General features: G+C 44.3%; 1 protein-coding gene across 1 annotated transcript in view; it reads right to left on the minus strand.

Annotated features, from left to right (window-relative positions):
• BTK (Bruton tyrosine kinase) overlaps positions 1–19,466 on the minus strand; it is a 336,320-nt gene that overhangs the window by 269,418 nt on the left and 47,436 nt on the right. The window contains exon 2 of the mRNA XM_077283385.1: positions 6,803–7,112. Within this exon, the coding sequence (XP_077139500.1) occupies positions 6,803–6,952 (150 nt within the window). The 5' untranslated portion in view covers positions 6,953–7,112. The remainder of the gene's footprint in view (positions 1–6,802; positions 7,113–19,466) is intronic.

Consider the following 19,466-nt stretch of genomic DNA (forward strand, 5'->3'; position numbering starts at 1 on the left):
GCACCAAGACCTATCTCGGAGGCATCGGTTTGCACGATGAACTCTTTTTTGAAATCGGGTGTAATCAGGACGGGTGTACCACACAGTACTGATTTTAACTTTACAAAGGCCTCTTCTAACTGATCATTCCATTGGACCATCACAGACTTCCTCCCTTTCAAGCAGTCTGTTAAAGGCACGGACAATGTTGCAAAGTTGGGAACAAATCGCCTGTAATATCCCACTAAACCTAAAAAGGCTTTTACCTGCTTTGTTGTGAGGGGACGGGGCCAGTTCTGAATTGCCTCCACTTTGTTTATTTGGGGCTTAAGGACCCCTCTCCCAATGACATAACCCAAGTACCGAGCTTCCTCCAACCCTATGGAACACTTCTTTGGATTGGCTGTTAGCCCTGCTTGTCGGAGGGAATCTATCACTGCCTGTACCTTGGGTATGTGACTTTCCCAGTCTGCACTGTACACAACAATATCATCCAGATAGGCTGAGGCATAACGGCGATGGGGGCAGAGAACAATATCTATTAACCATTGGAACGTCGCTGGCGCGCCATGCAAACCAAAGGGTAATACCTTATACTGAAACAGCCCTTTGGGCGTTACAAAGGCTGCTTTTTTCCTTAGCTGCCTTTGTTAGGAGCACGTGCCAATACCCTTTTGTAAGGTCAAGGGTTGAAAAATACCGTGCCTACCCAAACCGCTCTATCAATTCATCCACCCATCAAGCATCACATTTTTAAACTTCATTAAGTTTTCTGAAGTCATTACAAAATCTTAGCGTCCCATCAGGCTTAGGTATTAGGACTATTGGACTGGCCCAGTCACTTTGCGACTCTTCTATGACCCCTAATTGAACATATTTTCCACCTCCCGTGATATGGCTTGTCGCCGGGCCTCAGGCACCCGATATGGCTTTAATCGGATTTTGGCCTGTGGCTCCGTAACAATGTCATGTTGGATTATGGCGGTACGCACAGGGAGCTCAGAGAAAACGTCCGTATTTCGGCTAACAAACTCCCGGACCTCCTGAACCTGTTTAGGAGACAAAGTATCTGGTATTTTGACTACAGACAAAGCTTCTCCTGACTCACTCAGAGGTAATGGAGCCTTCTCTACAGAAAATGCAGGCAGCGGACTATCCCCACCAAGGTGGTCTCTGTCTTTCCACAGTTTAAGCAAATTAATATGATAAACCTGCTCAGGCTTTCTCCGACCTGGTTGTTGTACCTTATAGTCTACCGGTCCCACCTTCTCCATAATCTCATAGGGCCCCTGCCACCTTGCCAGAAATTTGCTATCCACTGTGGGCACAAGTACTAATACCCAATCCCCAGGACTAAAGGTTCTTACCCGAGCCTCCCGGTTATAGACCCGACTCTGAGACCGTTGTGCTGCTTCCATATGTTCCCAGACCAATGGTAGGACTGTCTCCATCCTTTCCTGCATTTTTGCAACATGCTCTATTACACTCTTGTGGGGGGTTGGTTGGTTCTCCCAAGCCTCTTTGGCTATATCAAGTAAGCCCTGGGGATGTCGGCCATACAATAATTCAAAGGGCGAGAACCCCGTAGATTCCTGCGGCACCTCCCGTACTGCGAACAACAAATATGGGAGTAAAAGATCCCAATCCTTCCCATGTTTTGAAACTTTTTTTTTAGCATGCTCTTTAGAGTCTTATTGAATCTTTCTACCAGCCCATCTGTTTGGGGATGATAAACTGAGGTGCGCAACTGTTTAACATTTAACAAGCGGCAGAGCTCTTTCATAATTTTTTACATAAAGGGGGTTCCTTGGTCTGTTAAAACCTCTTGCGGAATCCCCACCCTAGAAAACATACCCATGAGTTCTTTTGCTATGAGCTTAGCTGACGTGTGGCGCAGCGAAACAGCCTCAGGATACCGGGTGGCATAATCTATAACTAAAAGGATGTGTTGGTGCCCCCTTGCTGACTTATTGACAGGACCGACCAGATCCATTGCCACTCTTTCGAAAGGCACCTCTATAATAGGTAAAGGCACTAAAGGACTCCGAAAGTGTGGCTGGGGACTGGTTACCTGGCACACAGGACAGGAATTACAATACCGTTTAACTTATTCATGGACCCCTAGCCAGTAAAACCGCTGCAAAATTCGGTCTAGGGTTTTCTTTTTGCCCAAATGCCCACCGAGTACATGCGCATGCGCTAGGTCCTTTACCAGCCTACGATAGGCCTGAGGTACCAATAACTGCTCTACCATTTCCCCACGTACTTTCTCAACTCGATACAACAGGTCTCGGTTTAGCTCAAAGAGTGGCAACTCGGTGGCTGCCCAAGGTTGTTGGGGTTCCCCGTTAATAAACAGTACATTTTCCTTGGCCCGAGTCAAAGTAGGGTCTCGGAGTTGCGCTGTACCAAAATTATCGCTCGATACATTTAAGACAAACAATTCAGGTCCTGGCGGCAAGGCTTCCACATCCCCGGCCAACACTTCTATGGGAGAATTTTCCCCCTCCTCCACCGAAGGGAAGGACACCCCTACTGCCAACACTTCCTCCTCTGGGCTACCAGGTTCATGTCCCCCTTCTGGAGCATGTAACCTGGTTGTCACAGGAGTTGGCAGTTGTCCACTGGGTGAAACAACTGTTGGCCAAAGTACAGAAAATAAAGGAAAATCTCTACCAAGTATCAATTCATAATGTACGTTAACCACAACCCCCACCTCGTGGCACCGCCTTCCCGATGGCGTGTTTATCACCACTAGTGCAGTAGGATAGTCTTTTAAGTCCCCATGCATACATAACACCCCAATTTTCCGACCAGTGTTCTCGCTGGACTGAACCAGACTGACTCGTACCAGGGTCACTAGACTCCCTGAGTCCAGTAGGGCCATGGATGGGGTACCCTCTACATCCACCTTACACAAATGTCCCATATTGGATCCCTCCTGGATGCCTGTAGCGCAAATAAGTTCGGCATAATGGGATTGGCGATACCCAAAGTTTGTTTCCATGGGCTCAGCCAGGTGGGGGCAATCAGCTCTCCTATGACCAGGCTTCTGGCACCGCCAGCAGACTATGGGGCCTCTTTCTCCTCCAGACAAGTCTTGAGTGGCCTTCCTAGGCTCTGCTCGCCGAGCCAGGGGTGGAGATTTAGGGAACCTTCAGGACACCTTCCAGGGAGTGCCTCCCTGGAGCTCTTTGGTTGCCCCATATCATTCTATTAGGTCCATCATCTGGAGCGCATTAGTAGGGGATGCTTGCCCGACCCATGATTGGAGGGAGTGGGGCAAACCCCTCCAAAATTTATCAGTCAATATGCAGTCCAGCATGGCCATGGGAGACAGTACCTCAGGCTGCAACCATTTCTGAAATAAGTGCAACAGGTCATAATACTGGGAGCGAGCTGGCTTGGAGGGGTTAAACTCCCACTGATGTACCCACTGGGCCCGGACCAAAACACATTTACCCCAAGACGTGGCAGTATCTCACCCTTGACGACTGCGTAGTCCTCCTTCTGCTCAGGGGGTAGGTCTTGATAGGCTTTCATAGGTACTGGAGCCAGAAATGGAGCAATGACTTCTGCCCACTGGTCCCGGGGTAGTCTCTCCTGCTCAGCCACTCCCTCAAACATCTCCAGGTATGTCTCAACGTCATTGGATTTCTCCATTTTGGGGATCACTGTACGAACCGCTTTCCGGACATCATGGATTCCCCATGAAGCTCCTCTTGTCTGCGACGCTGTAATATGCTGTATCAACAGCTGGTTGGTTTCCTGCTGCTGCTGCTGCGTAGACTGCTGCTGTTGTCACATAGCATCCATAAGCACTTTTATTCTGGCCTCCATTTCTGCAGAGTTCCCCGACTGGGTCTGTGCCACTCCTTTCACCCAGGACATAAGCCGGAGTTCAGAGTTAAAATAAGCAAAAATAGCCTGGCCTCAATGCGATTGCCCAAATTCTCCACCAAAATGTAGGGATTTGCTGGGGTGAGCAGTGGTAGGGCCGCAAGAATGAGGCAACACACAGGCTTCCATTCCAAACTTCAGTGGTTTATTGACACTTTAAACAGTCCGTGACAGAAAGTAAGAGAAAAAAACAAACATATTCCAGCTTAGAGAACCACTGGTCTCAGACTCACCCTTACACGGGACTGGCTTAACTAAGTGGCTGCCAGGTCAGCGGCTTCCGCCAGGTGCCATTCCCAGGGTTGCTAACAGTCATGTCACCGTCCTTTGCGGCATATGTGGCAGAGAAAAACAGTTCAGGCTCATTCCAGCCCAGCTCCAAACCCAGAATAACATGTGCCAAACAAAAGAAACTCCATTACTAGTGTTGAGCGATACCTTCCGATATGCATTGGTATCGGTATCGGATAGTATCGGCCGACACCGGCAAAATATCGGATCTCGCCGATACCGATACCCGATACCAATGCATTTCAATGGGACGCAAAGTATCGGAATGGTTCCCAGGGTCTGAAGGAGAGGAAACTCTCCTTCAGGCCCTGGGATCCATATTCATGTGTAAAATAAAGAATTAAAATAAAAAATATGGATATACTCACCTCTCCGGCGGCCCCTGGACTTTACCGATGTAACCGGGAGCCTCCGTTCCTAAGAATGAGCGCGTGAAGGGCCTTCGATGACGTCGCGGCTTCTGATTGGTCGCGTGAGCGCTCATGTGACCGCTCACGTGACCAATCACAAGCCGTGACGTCATCGCAGGTCCTTCACGCGCTCATTCTTAGGAACGGATGCTCCCGGTTACGGCGGTAAGGTCCAGGGGCCGCCGGAGAGGTGAGTATATCCATATATATATATATCCATATACTCACCTCTCCGGTGGCCCCTGGACCTTACCGCCGTAACCGGGAGCCTCCGTTCCTAAGAATGAGCGCGTGAAGGACCTGCGATGACGTCGTGGCTTGTGATTGGTCGCGTGAGCGGTCACATGAGCGCGACGTCATCAAAGGCCCTTCACGCGCTCATTCTTAGGAACGGAGGCTGCCGGTTACAGCGTTAAGATCCAGGGGCCGCTGGAGAGGTGAGTATATCCATATTTTTTATTTTAATTCTTTATTTTACACATGAATATGGTTCCGATACCGATTCCCGATATCACAAAAGTATCGGAACTTGGTATCGGAATTCCGATACCGCAAGTATCGGCCGATACCTGATACTTGCGGTATCGGAATGCTCAATGCTCAACACTATCCATTACATAGTCTATAGCCACACCCACAGGTGAGGTACCCATCACATGGGCTGATCATGTGATCGTGACATCACTGCAGGTCCTCAACCTTAGGAAAATAACAGGCCAAAACTTATCCTGCTGGGAGAAATATATCTTCCGTCCAGCACTACACCTTTTACTGCACCACATTACATAGACTGGTACAGATATTGTGCGCATGATCTGATGCGATCAGAGCCGGAGCAACACTTCCGCCGCCTGTTAGTGACTCGTGTGGCTCACTGATGTCACTGGGGAGTCCCCCATGAGCCACGTCAGCATGATGTCGTCGGCGATGATGGTACTTCCGGCGTTCGTATTTGGCCACATGCGCCGTCAAGCAATTGAAGTGCTGATACCTGACACATGGGTAATGAGCTATATAACAGTGTTTTTAGGAGACTGTGTATATCATCTTGGCCCCCTGAGGAAGCTGACGCGAAACGTGCGTTGGGGCATGTGAGGGACCACAAATATGGACACTGTTAAGAACCTTTAATGGTAGCACTCATTTCACCATTGCTGGGAATATTACTTTGATCATTATTCATTTGATTATATGGACTTGAAATTGTTTTCCCTGCAAGGTGCTATGAGTGCGCCACTACACCCATGTATTTCCAACTAATTGCACTGTCCCTTTATTTAATTAATTACTTGAATAGTTAGCCCTTTGCTGGTGTCTACATCTGTGGTGCCGCACTGTACTATGGGGCAACTGTAACCTGTAATTCATATCTCTGTCATTATTACAACTTTGTTATTTATGTATTATTTTGTGTACCGTGTAATATTGATTAATTATATTTTTTTCTTAACTTCGTTGTGTATTCCAGGATGTATTGCAATCCATCCTTTCAATTTTTGATAGGCCGTGCATTTAGTGCATAGGCTTCACCAGTCTGGGAGAAACACTCCTTACACATGGGAACTAATTTCAGAAATATCATGCACAGGATTCCTTTTTATTCCTGACTGTAATCGAAAACTGCTGCATTTTTGAAAGAAGGAGGATGAGAATCATTTCAGCGTTTTTGCAACGTTTTTTCACCATTGAAAGCGAGTGCAAAAACACAGCAAAAACATTGTGTGAGTATAGCTTAAGGGGTCGAGAAAGCTGTTATTTGTGTTGCCGATTTTTTTTCTCTCTTTTTAATTTTGCAGTGTAAACAAGTCATTATAAAGAAAAGACTGTTTCTTAACTTTTTTCCTGTAAAATCCATTTTATCTTCTATTTTCTATGCTTTATTGTGTCTGTAAAAGTTGCATAATACTCTGACAACATTGTTCCCAGTCAGAGTCAGAGATGCGTCCAGGCATCTCTCCCATGCTGTTCCCATTCCATTTGAGTGCTGTTTCCACCAATTTCAGTGATTTCACTGCCCCCCAGTATCCCGGAAAACTGCCCATGTTTCCCATTGACTTGCATTATACCTGTTGCTCGAGTCCAGCACCCGAGCGTCCATCCTGCTCAATTTGAGTAACGAGCACACCAGCATTTTGGGGCTCACTCATCACTAGTGACTACTAAACCACTATAGGTCTGTTCTGGATTTATAAAACCGAATATTAATAAAACTATTTTCTTACCCCTCTGTCAAAGTCGTATTCATAGTACGTGATCTTGCTCTCTGTGAGTACAAACAGTCTCTTCTTGTAGTTTAGAGGCGATGTCTTACGTTTTTGCTGCGACCTTTTTAAAAAAATACTTTCCAGGATGCTGGGAGTAACTGTGGCCATCGTATATATTTCTTATGTGCTGTACGGGTAACAGGAATACTTCAGGTGTCTAACTATGCCGTCAGCTTAACTTTTTTTTCTTTCAGTGTTTTAGTCTTTGGCTTTTTTGAATCCTTTGTGTCCAGGCTTTTGGAGCATAATTTTCAAAAGGATCAGAAATCTGAAGATAAAGGAGAGAAAATATGATATGATTTGGTAGCAAAATCTTAAAGGGGTTCTATAGAAAATGGAAAAAGAAATCTATTATGAATAAATTCCTTTAATTTACAAATTACACTCATTTTGTGTATGGAAATAATGAATATAGTATGTTAAAACGGCAGCCGTCTATTTACACTGACTGAAACCTGTTTCAAAATGTTAATCGGACAGATGCTTTTGAGCATTTGCAGTATATGGCTACGCCATTCTCCCTTTATGTGTAGGAAGATGTGCTACACGTGGTTATCTGGTTCCAAAACTGGAAATACTAATGGTGCTCACTGCTGAGGTAAGAAGATGCTATCACACTGCTGTCTACCATATCTGACATAATACTTGAGTACTGAGCTAAGGCCTCTTTCACACTTCAGTCTTTTGGCATCAGTTTGAATCCGCCGTTTTTGTCAAATAGCGGATCCGCTATTTTTTTTGGCGGATCTGCTATTTTCCCATAGACTTGCATTAGCGACGGATTGTGGCGGATGGTCGTCCGTTCCATCCGCCATGTGACGGATCCGTCGAGATTTGACGGACATTGTAACGTTTTTTGTCTGCGCCGAAATGGCAGTTCGCAACGGATCAGTCACGTCCGCCATTCCCTAGAATGGCCGCTTATGGGCGACGGATCCATCGCGATCAGTCATTTGGCGGATCCATCGCCCCAATCCACTTTTTCAATTGAGCATGCTCCAAAAAGTAGATACTTTTCCCAGACAACCCCAAAACTATATAAACAGGACAGGTGGGCTTCATTCTTTAATGTGCCATCAAGCAGAGAAGAAGCAGAGAGAGAACAGTGCCAGCCAGCAAAACAGACCCTGCCAGCAGCCAGCAAGACAGACCCTGCCAGCCGCCAGCAAGACAGACCCTGCCAGCAGCCAGCAAGACAGACCCTGCCAGCCGCCAGCAAGACAGACCCTGCTAGCAGCCAGCAAGACAGACCCTGCCAGCAGCCAGCAAGACCCTGCCTGAGACTGCCATGTGAGTACTGCCATCCAGCATGAGTTGTGCGTGTGTGTGTGTGTGTGTGTGTGTGTCAGTGTGTGTGTGTCCCGCCCTGCATATTTTTATTTTTCATACTGTGCTGGTATTTTGAACGGCTGTGCTGTGACATGTGTGTGGTGTGTGTGTATAAATGCCATGTGATGTGTGTGTCCTGCATTTTTGTTATTTTTCATACTGTACTGGTATTTAAACTAAAGAGCAGTGTAGCTCCTACTTTCCAACAACAACAACAAAAATATTGTAATAAAAATTCCACAAAACTGTCCGTAGTATGATTTCAAGATAAAATTAAAACTGGGTATACATGCAATAAAGGTGTTAGAGGTTCTGTAGAAAATGTTATCTGGTGTTAGAAAATAGTAACTGTAGGGTAAACATAATTGACATTTTTGGGTATTGGTATTTAAACTTTGAATGAGGGATTTTTTTTTTATAAGGTTGATACTTTGTCTGAGGGGGGGGGGGGGGGGGGTAGGGGTATGTTTACCAGCATGTGCATGGCGCATATCAAGTTTGAAGTAGTGTTGGTGTTGCTTTCAAGGAATTTTTTATTTTTTTTGTGGGGGAAACAGGAGGTGGAGGGTTTGGCAGCTTACGCATCAAGCATATCAAGTTTGAAGGTTAACTGTTAACACTTTTTTTTTTTTTTGGTGTGGTAATAATTTTTTGTGGGGGGTAAATCAAAATGTATGTATGTATGCATACCAATACATAATCATTCTAATTAAAACTGTCTAATTAAAACTGTCTTTAAATTGGAAGATTCTTAGAGGGACCAAGCAAGCAAGGAACCCTAGACAGACGCAGGCAGGCCCCCCAAGTTTGGAAAACAGATGTAAGTATAAAGTCCCGAAAGCTGCATCTATCCTTTTTTATAGTAGCTTAGAACTCTCTTTATACTTGCAGATTCTTAGGGACCAAGAGGGACCAAGCAAGGGACCCAAGACAGATGCAGCCAGGCCCCACCCAGTTTAAAACAGGGACCATAATGTCTTCTTCTGGGAGCCCCCCTCACATCGTCAGCCACCTGAGGTGTTTTTTTTGTCTTCATAAATTTTTTTGGTACAACTATGGTAAGTATATTTTTGAACCCTATATGTATGTATTCTGTTTTCACAGGAAGCTGAAGCAGAAGGCAGGGTGGAGAAATGCAAGGAGCGGGAGCGCATAGTGTAAGTTTTGCAGAAACAGATCCTCACATACAACACACTACACCCAACACAAACATTCAGCACAGCACACACACAGTACATATGCCTCCATCCAAGCACATAATTTATTATTTATTTTTTTTATTAGTCTTCACAATCTGGGGCTTGCCCTAGAGTTCCTCGAAGCACCTCCCATAGTCGTCGGAATGCTAATCGCGGCGGTCACAAAAAAGAGTAAGTTCCTTTTTGGTTTAGTGTTTAGTAAATTTTAAAATTCATGTGGTATAATCTTTCCCTTTTTAATTTTTTTTTGTTAAAGGCTTCACAGCGTGCTCCCGAACAGGCTGAGGAAGAGGAGGGCATTGATGTGGACACCCTCATCCAAGGGGTCCAAAATCGGGAGCCGCTGTGGAACATGGCGGACCACCGCCATGCTGACCAGTTAATCACCCGACGGCTATGGGAGGAAGTGTGCAGTGATGTTCTGGATAACTGGGAGGAACTCGATGCTGGGGCCCAGGATCTAGCGCGTAAGTATTCACACTTCATTACCTTATGTTAGCATGATTTAATGTGTTGTATAGTAACCAATTTTTGCTTTATCTTTCCAGGTAACAGGGTTATCGTGCAGTGGCGGTCACTCAGGGATCGCTTCAAGAGGGAGTTTAACAAGGAGATGCAGGCCCCAAGTGGATCTAGAGGACGCAGGAGCAGGTACAAACATGCCAGAGCCCTGTCATTCCTCCGATCGATGCTGCTGAGCAGAAGGTAAATATTCAACACCACATGTTTTCAGTCAAACTGTTAAAATGTGTAACCTTCAATTTTTTTTGGCAGCAAGGGCAATTGTAATATCAAGATACAAATTTTTTTTTTCTTCTTTAACAGCACTGTCTGCAGCACTCGGGAGCCTGCATCAGAGTTGCACCCCTCTGGAGTGATCTCACAGGAGTCCGCCACCGGGGACCACGTCGAAAGACCCAACCCCTCTGTATCTGTACCTTCCCTTTTGTGTGATCCCTCGGCCCCATCCACCAGCGCTGGAGCAGCAGGGCAGACTTTGTTACATGAAGCTGCAGGTGATTTAGAGTTCCCTTTACCCCACCCCTCTGACACTGCCGCAACATCTAGACCACCTTTGGGGTCAGGACGGCAGTGCCAGAGAGGTCAGGAAAGGAGCTATGCGCCTGAGTTTTTGCATCTGAATGCAGCCTTCCAGAATGCCATCAAGCTTTTGGGTGAGCAAACATCTGCTGGGTACAATATGGTTAACAAAAACATACTTGAACTCAGCAGTTGTCTGGATAGGCTGCAGTCAGATGCAAACCAGTCACCAAGACACAGTTTTTTTCAGTCAGTCCTCAGGCACATGGAAAATCTAACTCCTGACCTGCAGATGCATGTGATGCAAGGCTGCCACACTGCTCTAGCGCAGGCGATGTCCCAAGCCCCTCCACCTACCCTTCATGTTTCAACACCTTTCCCCCCTCAAACCGCCGTCTATCCTCCTGTCCATCCTCCTCCCGTCCATCCTCCTCCCGCCCATCCTCCTCCCTTCCATCCTCCTCCCGTCCATCCTACTTCTACTTCTTCGCCATTCCTTCCTTCCCCCCTCAGTATTTCCCAGTACCTACCTTCCCCTTTCCATTCTTCCCCTTTAACTTCACTGTTCCCAATCCCACCAACACCTTCACCATACCTCCCACAGTCCACATCTGTACCTCAACTTTCTGCCCAACCTCATGTTTTCACCACCCATTCCACTTCTGATCCTCCCCGTTATATCCTGTCCCCCACTATCGACGTGGTCCGCCCTGTCAGCCCCTCCGCTACTATCTCCACCCAAACTTATGAGAACCTGTAATAAACTTGTAAATAAATAAAACTTTTTTTGGTTTAAAAACAATTTTATTGTCTTTCCTTTTTTAAAAAAAAAACTGTATAAAAACCACCAAGCTTATGGTAAAAGTAATAGTAGAAAATGTGTAAAGGGGTACCGGTACAAAACATACAATACTGCGGGGTAAAAGTCCAAAGGTTTTGTTACAAAACAAAAAACATGGTATATTTACAAGTGTGAAAAAAATCAAACATTTTACACCATTTCGTACTGCCAGTCAACTGATCCTTGAGGAGACATGAAGTAGTCTGCAAAATTGTCCCGCATTCTGGAGACTGCAACTGGACTGCGAAAACTTGTGTTGTGGTAATCCCGCAAGGTGGTTTCTGACACATTTTCCTCCATGGAAACATGTTCTTTGGATAATACAAAATTGTGAAGTACCACACAAGCCTTCACCACATCATCGAGTCAAAGTAATCACTGCACTCGTATAATTTCAAGTTGCATATATCAGAAGTTTATTTGACTTGAGTCAGTAGACAAATGCTTGGCGAATTTGACTTGAGTCAGTAGACAAATGCTTGGCGAATTTAACGTTTCGGCCAGCCCGTGGCCTTGCTCACAAAAATCGCCCAATGGAAATCTGTTGTTTAAAGTAAGGATACCGTATGGCTGATGAGTCAGATAGGAGGACCCAAATGTGTAACCAAAATGATATGGTATAAACGCTTGCCCATGCACTACAGCTGTAATTCCAGCCGGAGGGTAAACAATTGCTGTCGTATATATACACTCAGGAGTACAGATCAGGCTGTGTAGATCATGTGCCTTCTGAACTATCCCAGGAAAAGCCGGGGAAGATAGTGCTGTCTCACATACGGAATCAGGGGCACAGGTTAGGTGGTGTAATCCCTGTATGGTTTGGTATGTCCCAGATGAAGTCAATCTGTTCTCCTCGTTCCTGTATGCAGAGCAAGCGTTGGTGGCCAAGTGGAGGGTGCCGACACAGACCTGTGTCAAGGCGGTGGGTAGGCTACTGCTCACACTGCTGTCAACCCTGTCTATCTGATATAATATTAGACATACCAGGGTGCTGAGAAGAAGAAGCTGCTCACACTGCATCTACTTGGTCTATCTGATCTAATGCTGAAGATACCAGGAGTGTTGAAGTGATAAGAGGATGATCACAATGCTGTCCACCCTGTCTATTTGATTTAATACTAGGGATACCAGAGGTGCTGAGTTTCTATTGCTGTTGTCCAACCTGTCTATCGGATCTAATGCTAGAAATACCAAGGGTACCGAGGTAAGAAGAGGCTGCTCACACTGCTGCTCAACCTGTTTATCTGATCTAATACTGGAGATACTAGGGATGTTGAGGTAAGAAGAGGCTGCTGATACTGGATCCATCCTGTATATCTGATCTAATACTGGAGATAACAGGAGTGCTGAGGTAAAAAGAGGCTGCTCACACTGTTGTCCACTTTATATTTCTGAATCCTAAGTGACCAGGAGTCCGGGTACCACAGTGGTGCTGCCTTTCTCTCGGGGAGTGTAGTGCCATGCCTGGAGACAGGAAGGATCCCTTTTGCAGGTAATCTTACATGCAACACTTTCTGACTCTAGGCCAAATGGGGGAGCTCTAAACCCTGTTTAAGGGGAACTTCCCTATATACATCCTGGTCTGGAGGAGGACTCAGTTAGTCTGGTGCAGACAAGCAGACAGTTGACAGTTGGTAGCAGACAGTGAAGGAGCACAAAAAGACTTTGGAGCTAGAGGAGGACCATGACTGGGCCTCTCTAAGCTGAGCGCAGAAACTGGGCACCAGGAGCCTGAGGTCGTGAGGAACTACAGGTCCCACGGCAGAACCAGAGGGCAGGACACTAAAAAGGGCTTGCCCACATAATACCTGAGGTACAGCAGCAATCAGAGCCCAGAGTCACCGTGGACAGAGACCCCAAAGAGACAGCTCAAGTTGCCTACCGTGCAGGTATTGTCTCTGGACAGGGGGAAAAGAGGACCTTGTTAGACAACTACAGGCAGCCAGGGACTACAGACCATCGCATAGTGGAAGGCTCCCAAACTGACCTGTCAAAGGGATTTCCACTTGCCTTCAGGCTGCCTGGACTCCATCTAACCTGTTGCCGGTACCCTGGACTGAGGCTGTTTAACACCAGTAAACCAGGTAAAGACTGCAACCCTGTGTCCTCCATTTATTTGCCGGCATTCACTATCCATGCCAAACACAGCGGGAGCCCTGGGGACCCCGCTTCACCTCTGAGAAGCGACACCATCTTTGCTGCAGCACCATCGCCCCCAGAGGACCCCTTTAAGCAGTGTCGACACCTCTGTCTGAAAACCATAGGTGGCGTCACGAACTTTCATTATTTCCACAACTCCTTTAAATATCGTCCCTTTTACTTGGTTGCCCAGGGCCACGGACCGGGTCGCTGCCACCGTGACCACCCCTTTAATTGCGATTGGACCCGGTACCGAGTATACCCCAGGCCCTGGTGGGTGACTCACTAGCATGTGTACAGTCATTTGTTGTTTTAACATTTTATGATTATGACAGATTTCTGACAGTATAGTTGGTTGTCATTTTAATGCACTACAGTAATGTGATTTGCTAATTAAATATATGTAAGAATTTATTTTTAATGACCATTTTTACCTGCAGCTCTTATATTCTGGAATACCCATACATGTTGTATTCACCAGGGCAATAGTTGTCTGTCTTTTCAAATAAAATAATTTTAACGCTGATATTTTGTCATTCAAAAATACTAAGCACTAGGGTCAGCAGTATTAATAATCTGATTATAGCCCTATGTTGTGATTTAATTTGTAATTTTGACACTTGTGGTTTTCTACTGGGGTGTGATTAGGGAGCAGGAAATTGAATATGATATTTTTACAGTATACTGTTTCCTGCATCTGCAATTTCAAGATTACAAATAAATTGACAAGGATTTGTAACACTCTGATAGACCACAGACATTTGGAAGAAAAGAGAGTTAAAGAAATGCAATCATTATATATATACTGTATATACTGTATATATATATATATATATATATATATATATATATATATATATATATATATATATATATATATACACTCACCGGCCACTTTATTAGGTACACCATGCTAGTAACGGGTTGGACCCCCTTTTGCCTTCAGAACTGCCTCAATTCTTCGTGGCATAGATTCAACAAGGTGCTGGAAGCATTCCTCAGAGATTTTGGTCCATATTGACATGGTGGCATCACACAGTTGCCGCAGATTTGTCGGCTGCACATCCCAAAGATGCTCCATACAAGGCAGGATGGATCCATGCTTTCATGTTGTTTACGCCAAATTCTGACCCTACCATCCGAATGTCGCAGCAGAAATCGAGACTCATCAGACCAAGCAACGTTTTTCCAATCTTCTACTGTCCAATTTCTATGAGCTTGTACAAATTGTAGCCTCAGTTTCCTGTTCTTAGCTGAAAGGAGTGGTACCCGGTGTGGTCTTCTGCTGCTGTAGCCCATCTGCCTCAAAGTTCGACGCACTGTGCGTTCAGAGATGCTCTTAGGCCTACCTTGGTTGTAACGGGTGGCGATTTGAGTCACTGTTGCCTTTCTATCAGCTCGAACCAGTCTGCCCATTCTCCTCTGACCTCTGGCATCAACAAGGCATTTCTGCCCACAGAACTGCCGCTCACTGGATTTTTTTTCTTTTTCGGACCATTCTCTGTAAACCCTAGAGATGGTTGTGCGTGAAAATCCCAGTAGATCAGCAGTTTCTGAAATACTCAGACCAGCCCTTCTGGCACCAACAACCATGCCACGTTCAAAGGCACTCAAATCACCTTTCTTCCCCATACTGATGCTCGGTTTGAACTGCAGGAGATTGTCTTGACCATGTCTACATGCCTAAATGCACTGAGTTGCCGCCATGTGATTGGCTGATTAGAAATTAAGTGTTAACAAGAAGTTGGACAGGTGTACCTAATAAAGTGGCCGGTGAGTGTATATATATATATATATATATATATATATATATATATATATATATATATATATATATATATATAGGTTTTTAGTACAAAAGGTAGTGACCCAACTTACATCAATTATGCAGGTGGTCCAACACCTAAAATGTCCTTTCTTAACATCTATCTTTACACCCTTTACACCCTACCCACTCTTGTAATTTGTTTTATTATAACATTTCCTACACTTTCCCAATCTATATTTTTCTCAAAATGTGTTTTTACTGCATTTCCTATGACGTTTCATCTGAGAGGAGTCTGAGTTGTGATGTCACAGGAGGCTGGAGCTGCACTTACTCCCTGCAGAATTTTTTGCCCTTCTTGCTTGGAACTGGACATCAGGGGGCCCTGGATCCTTGTGATGGATACTAAGGGAGATGTGAGTGCAGTGCTTGCACTCTGCTCATGTGTCCGGCACTGCTGTAGCTTCTGTGAATGCAGATGTTCTCAGGGGGTGGTGAAAGAAGTACTAAGTAACACGAGCGCTGCCACACAGCTTCTAGCACTGCCCTCAAATATATCATCAGGGGGCTGTGATAGAGGCAGTGGGTGACACTAGCACTGCCCCCAGATAACAGGTTTTGATATCTGGAGTCTGGATTAACTTTTTGACATGGAATCTAAATTTAGGGTTCTACAGACTAAGGTCTTCATTAATTTTATTTCTGGTTTATCTAATCGTTAGCCATATAGACATTTCACTCAAACTTTGTTAAAATAGTAACATAACTGGAGCTCACTTTTTCATGCTGGTGAATGTGGTTTCACCAGATTCTATTCCTTTACAGAAATAGTAGAGGATAGTGATTCTGACAGCTGCTGACACCTGGCACCTGGCTGTCACGCACCGCTCCCGGCACTTTAACCCCTGAAATGCTGTCATTGAACGAGATTGCAGTATTCCGGGAGGCGTCAAAAGATCAAAATCAAAAGATGTATCTATAAATAAATATTTGAATGAAAAAAAAAACAAACAATAAAAGTACACATATTTGCTATCGCTGTGTCTGCAACGACCCGATCTATAAAACAGGATCTATAAAACTGTCGCACTAGTTAACCCCTTTAGTGAATATAAAAAAATAAAAAAACAAGGCATTAAACAATGCTTTATCATCATACTGCCGAACAAAAAACGGAATAAAACGCAATCAAAAAGACGGATATAAATAACCATGGTACCGTTGAAAGCATAATCTTGTCTTGCAAAAACAAGCTGCCATACAGCTCCATCAGCAGAAAAATAAAAAAGTTATAGCTCTCAGAATAAAGCGGTGCAAAAATGATTATTTTGTCTATAAAATATTTTTATTGTGTAAAAGCGTCAAAATATAAACAATATAAATGAGGTATTGATGTAGTCGTAGTGACCCGAAGACTAAATTGCCTTATCAATTTTACCACACACAGAAAGGCATAAACCCTCCCCCTCAGAAAAAATCCTGAATTGCTCGTTTTTATTAATTCTGCCTCCCAAAAATCGGAATAGAAAACTATCAAAACATGTCATGTGCCCGAACATTGTACCAATAAAAAGTCAACTCGTCCCACAAAAAACAAGACCTCACTTGACTCTGTTGGCCAAAATATGGAAAAATTATGGCTCTCAAATTGTGGTGATGCAAAAACTATTTTTTACAATAAAAAGTGTATTTTAGTGTGTGACAGCAGCCAAACATAAAAACCCGATATAAATCTGGTATCACTGTAATTGTACCGACACGAAGAATAAAGTCATCTAGTTACTTATACCGCATGAGGAACGGCGTAAGTAATAAATAAAACCAGTTCTTCACCTGCTGTTGATTTTTTCATTCTACCTTCTAAAGATCGTAGTAAGGCTTGCTGCATATTTATCTTGTGCTCTGTGCTGAGCACTTGCACTGGGATTTCCTTGTAAATCTCTGAAAAACATGATTCAGACGGAACCCCCGGCAGAAGATTTCCTATAATGAGGCAGATGGAGGCACTGTGAACTCTGTCTGACCTGTGATCCAGCAGTGTCCATCTTTTTAGGACAGCATAAAAGTGCCATCGGCCACATTTTTGTGCACTTCTGAAAAGAAGGAAACCACTGAACAGAGGCCAGACGGAGTCCAGATTAACGCTGCTGCCTCACTATAGTGAATAGATCCCTTGGGGGTTTCATCTGAACCATGTCACTCAGAGATTTAGATGGAAACCCGATGTAAGTGCTCAGCGTAGAGCGCTGGATAAATGTGATCCCAAAGGTTATGTAAAATGTTCCCAATAAAAGCTTCAAATCAATGCACAATAAAAGCAAGTCCCCACTCAGGTCTGTCATCTGTTAATGGAAATATAGGGGCTTCCACATTACTGGTTGTACAAAGGCTCTGGAAAAGCAAAATGACTCCTCACCTGTGAAAAGAAATTCAACAAATCCTCCACTCTGAAATCCAAGTGCCCCCATCCCTTATGAGCCCCACAGTGTACCTAAACCACATATTGGGTCCACATTTGGCAGTTCTGAAGTGATGAGAGCCTGCTTAACTTATGGGTGCATTCCTCCAGAAGTACAGTCTGGGCATAACGTACTGGTGACTACAACGTACTGGTCACTACAGCGTACTGGGCACTACAACGGCAGTTTGCAATTTTCACTTGGCAACATTCATAGATGTTTGTTTCTGGAAAATACCCATGGAGTCAAAATCATCTCTACACCTGTAGATAAATTCCACAAAAGGTATAATTTCCAAAATGGGGTCACTTGAGAGGGGGGGGGGGGTTCTGTGCTTCTAGGAATTAGGGGCTCTGTATATGGAGTCCCCTAACTGTTCTAGGAAAATCTGCGCTCCAGGAGGCAAATAGCTCTCCGTTCCACCCGAGGCTCTCCGTATGACTAAGTAGTACTGTACAGCCACATATGGGGTATTGCCACATTCAGTTGAAATTGTGGGACAAATTTTGGTGCAATTTTTACTCACTTCTTGCGTGAAAATGTAAAATCTGGGGCTAAAACAAAATTTTGGTGGCAAAAATGTAGTTATTTTTTCTTCACTGCCCAATTGTATAAAATTCTTTGACACACCTATGGTGTCAATATGATCACTGCACCCCTAGATGAATTCATTGAGAGGTGCAGTTTGTAAAATGGTGTCACTTATGGGGGGGGGGTTTCTGCTGTTCTGGCACAACATGGGCTCTCCCAGTGGGTCATAGCACCTGAAAACCATAACAGTAAAGTCTGGCGCTCCTTGCCTTCTGAGCTTTGCACTGTGCTTGAAAAATATTTCCCGATTACATGTAGGGTATTGGCGCACTCAGAAAAAACTGGACCTCAGCTTGTTATAAAAAAAATTCCTATGAGCCCTTTGAAAAATTAAAAACTGGGGGCTAAAACAGCATTTTAGTGGTAAAAATGTAATTTATTCTAAGTTCACTGTTCAGTGGTATAAAATTCTGTGAGGTGTCAATATGATCACTGCACCCCTAGATGAATTCATTGGGGAGTGTAGTTTGTAAAATGAGTTCACATATAGGGGGATTCTGCTGTTCTGGCACCTCAGGGGCTCTGCCAATGTGACATGATACCATCAAACCATTCCAGCAAACTCTGAACTCCAGTATGGCGCCTCTTCCCTTCTGAGCTTTGACCTGTGCCTCAAAAGTAGCATTCTCCCACATATGGGGTATCAGCATACTCAGGAGAAATTGCACTACAAATTGTATGGTACAATTACTCCTGTTATCCTTAGGAAAATGCAAAATTTGGGTTTAAAATAACATTTTTGTGTGGAAAATGTGATTTTATTATTTTCACGGCTCTCTCTCGGTGGCCTGTTAGACTGTCTTTAAGATTTGTAAAAAGATAACCCAATCCCCAAAATAACACATGAAAGATCATGAACAAATGTTTTCTGTTGTAAAAAAAAATAAACAAAAATAAGTACACATTTAGTAGCACAGCCTTCGGTATGAACAAAGCTGTAAAACTGGATCTTTCCACAGTGAAATGCGCGTCGGGTGTGGTGGGTCCCTGACTCCCTGGCTCTGCTGGTAAATATCATTATAATTACATTGTTCCTCCTATCATGACTAGATATCTTTTCTCACTCTAGTACTTGCTATTGTCTGGTTTGTGGTTTATAATTTATATTTGGTTATTTTATACCATTAAAATAAGTCTAGCAGGACTCTTCTCATATTTATATGATTATATGTTGTTGTTGCACCTGATATCGCACAGGTTTTAAAATGGACTGAGCAGTATCATTACTATCTTGATTTTTACCTTTTATATTATTATT

This window comes from Ranitomeya variabilis, chromosome 2 (genome assembly GCF_051348905.1).
Source record: "Ranitomeya variabilis isolate aRanVar5 chromosome 2, aRanVar5.hap1, whole genome shotgun sequence".
Classification (NCBI taxonomy): domain Eukaryota; kingdom Metazoa; phylum Chordata; class Amphibia; order Anura; family Dendrobatidae; genus Ranitomeya; species Ranitomeya variabilis.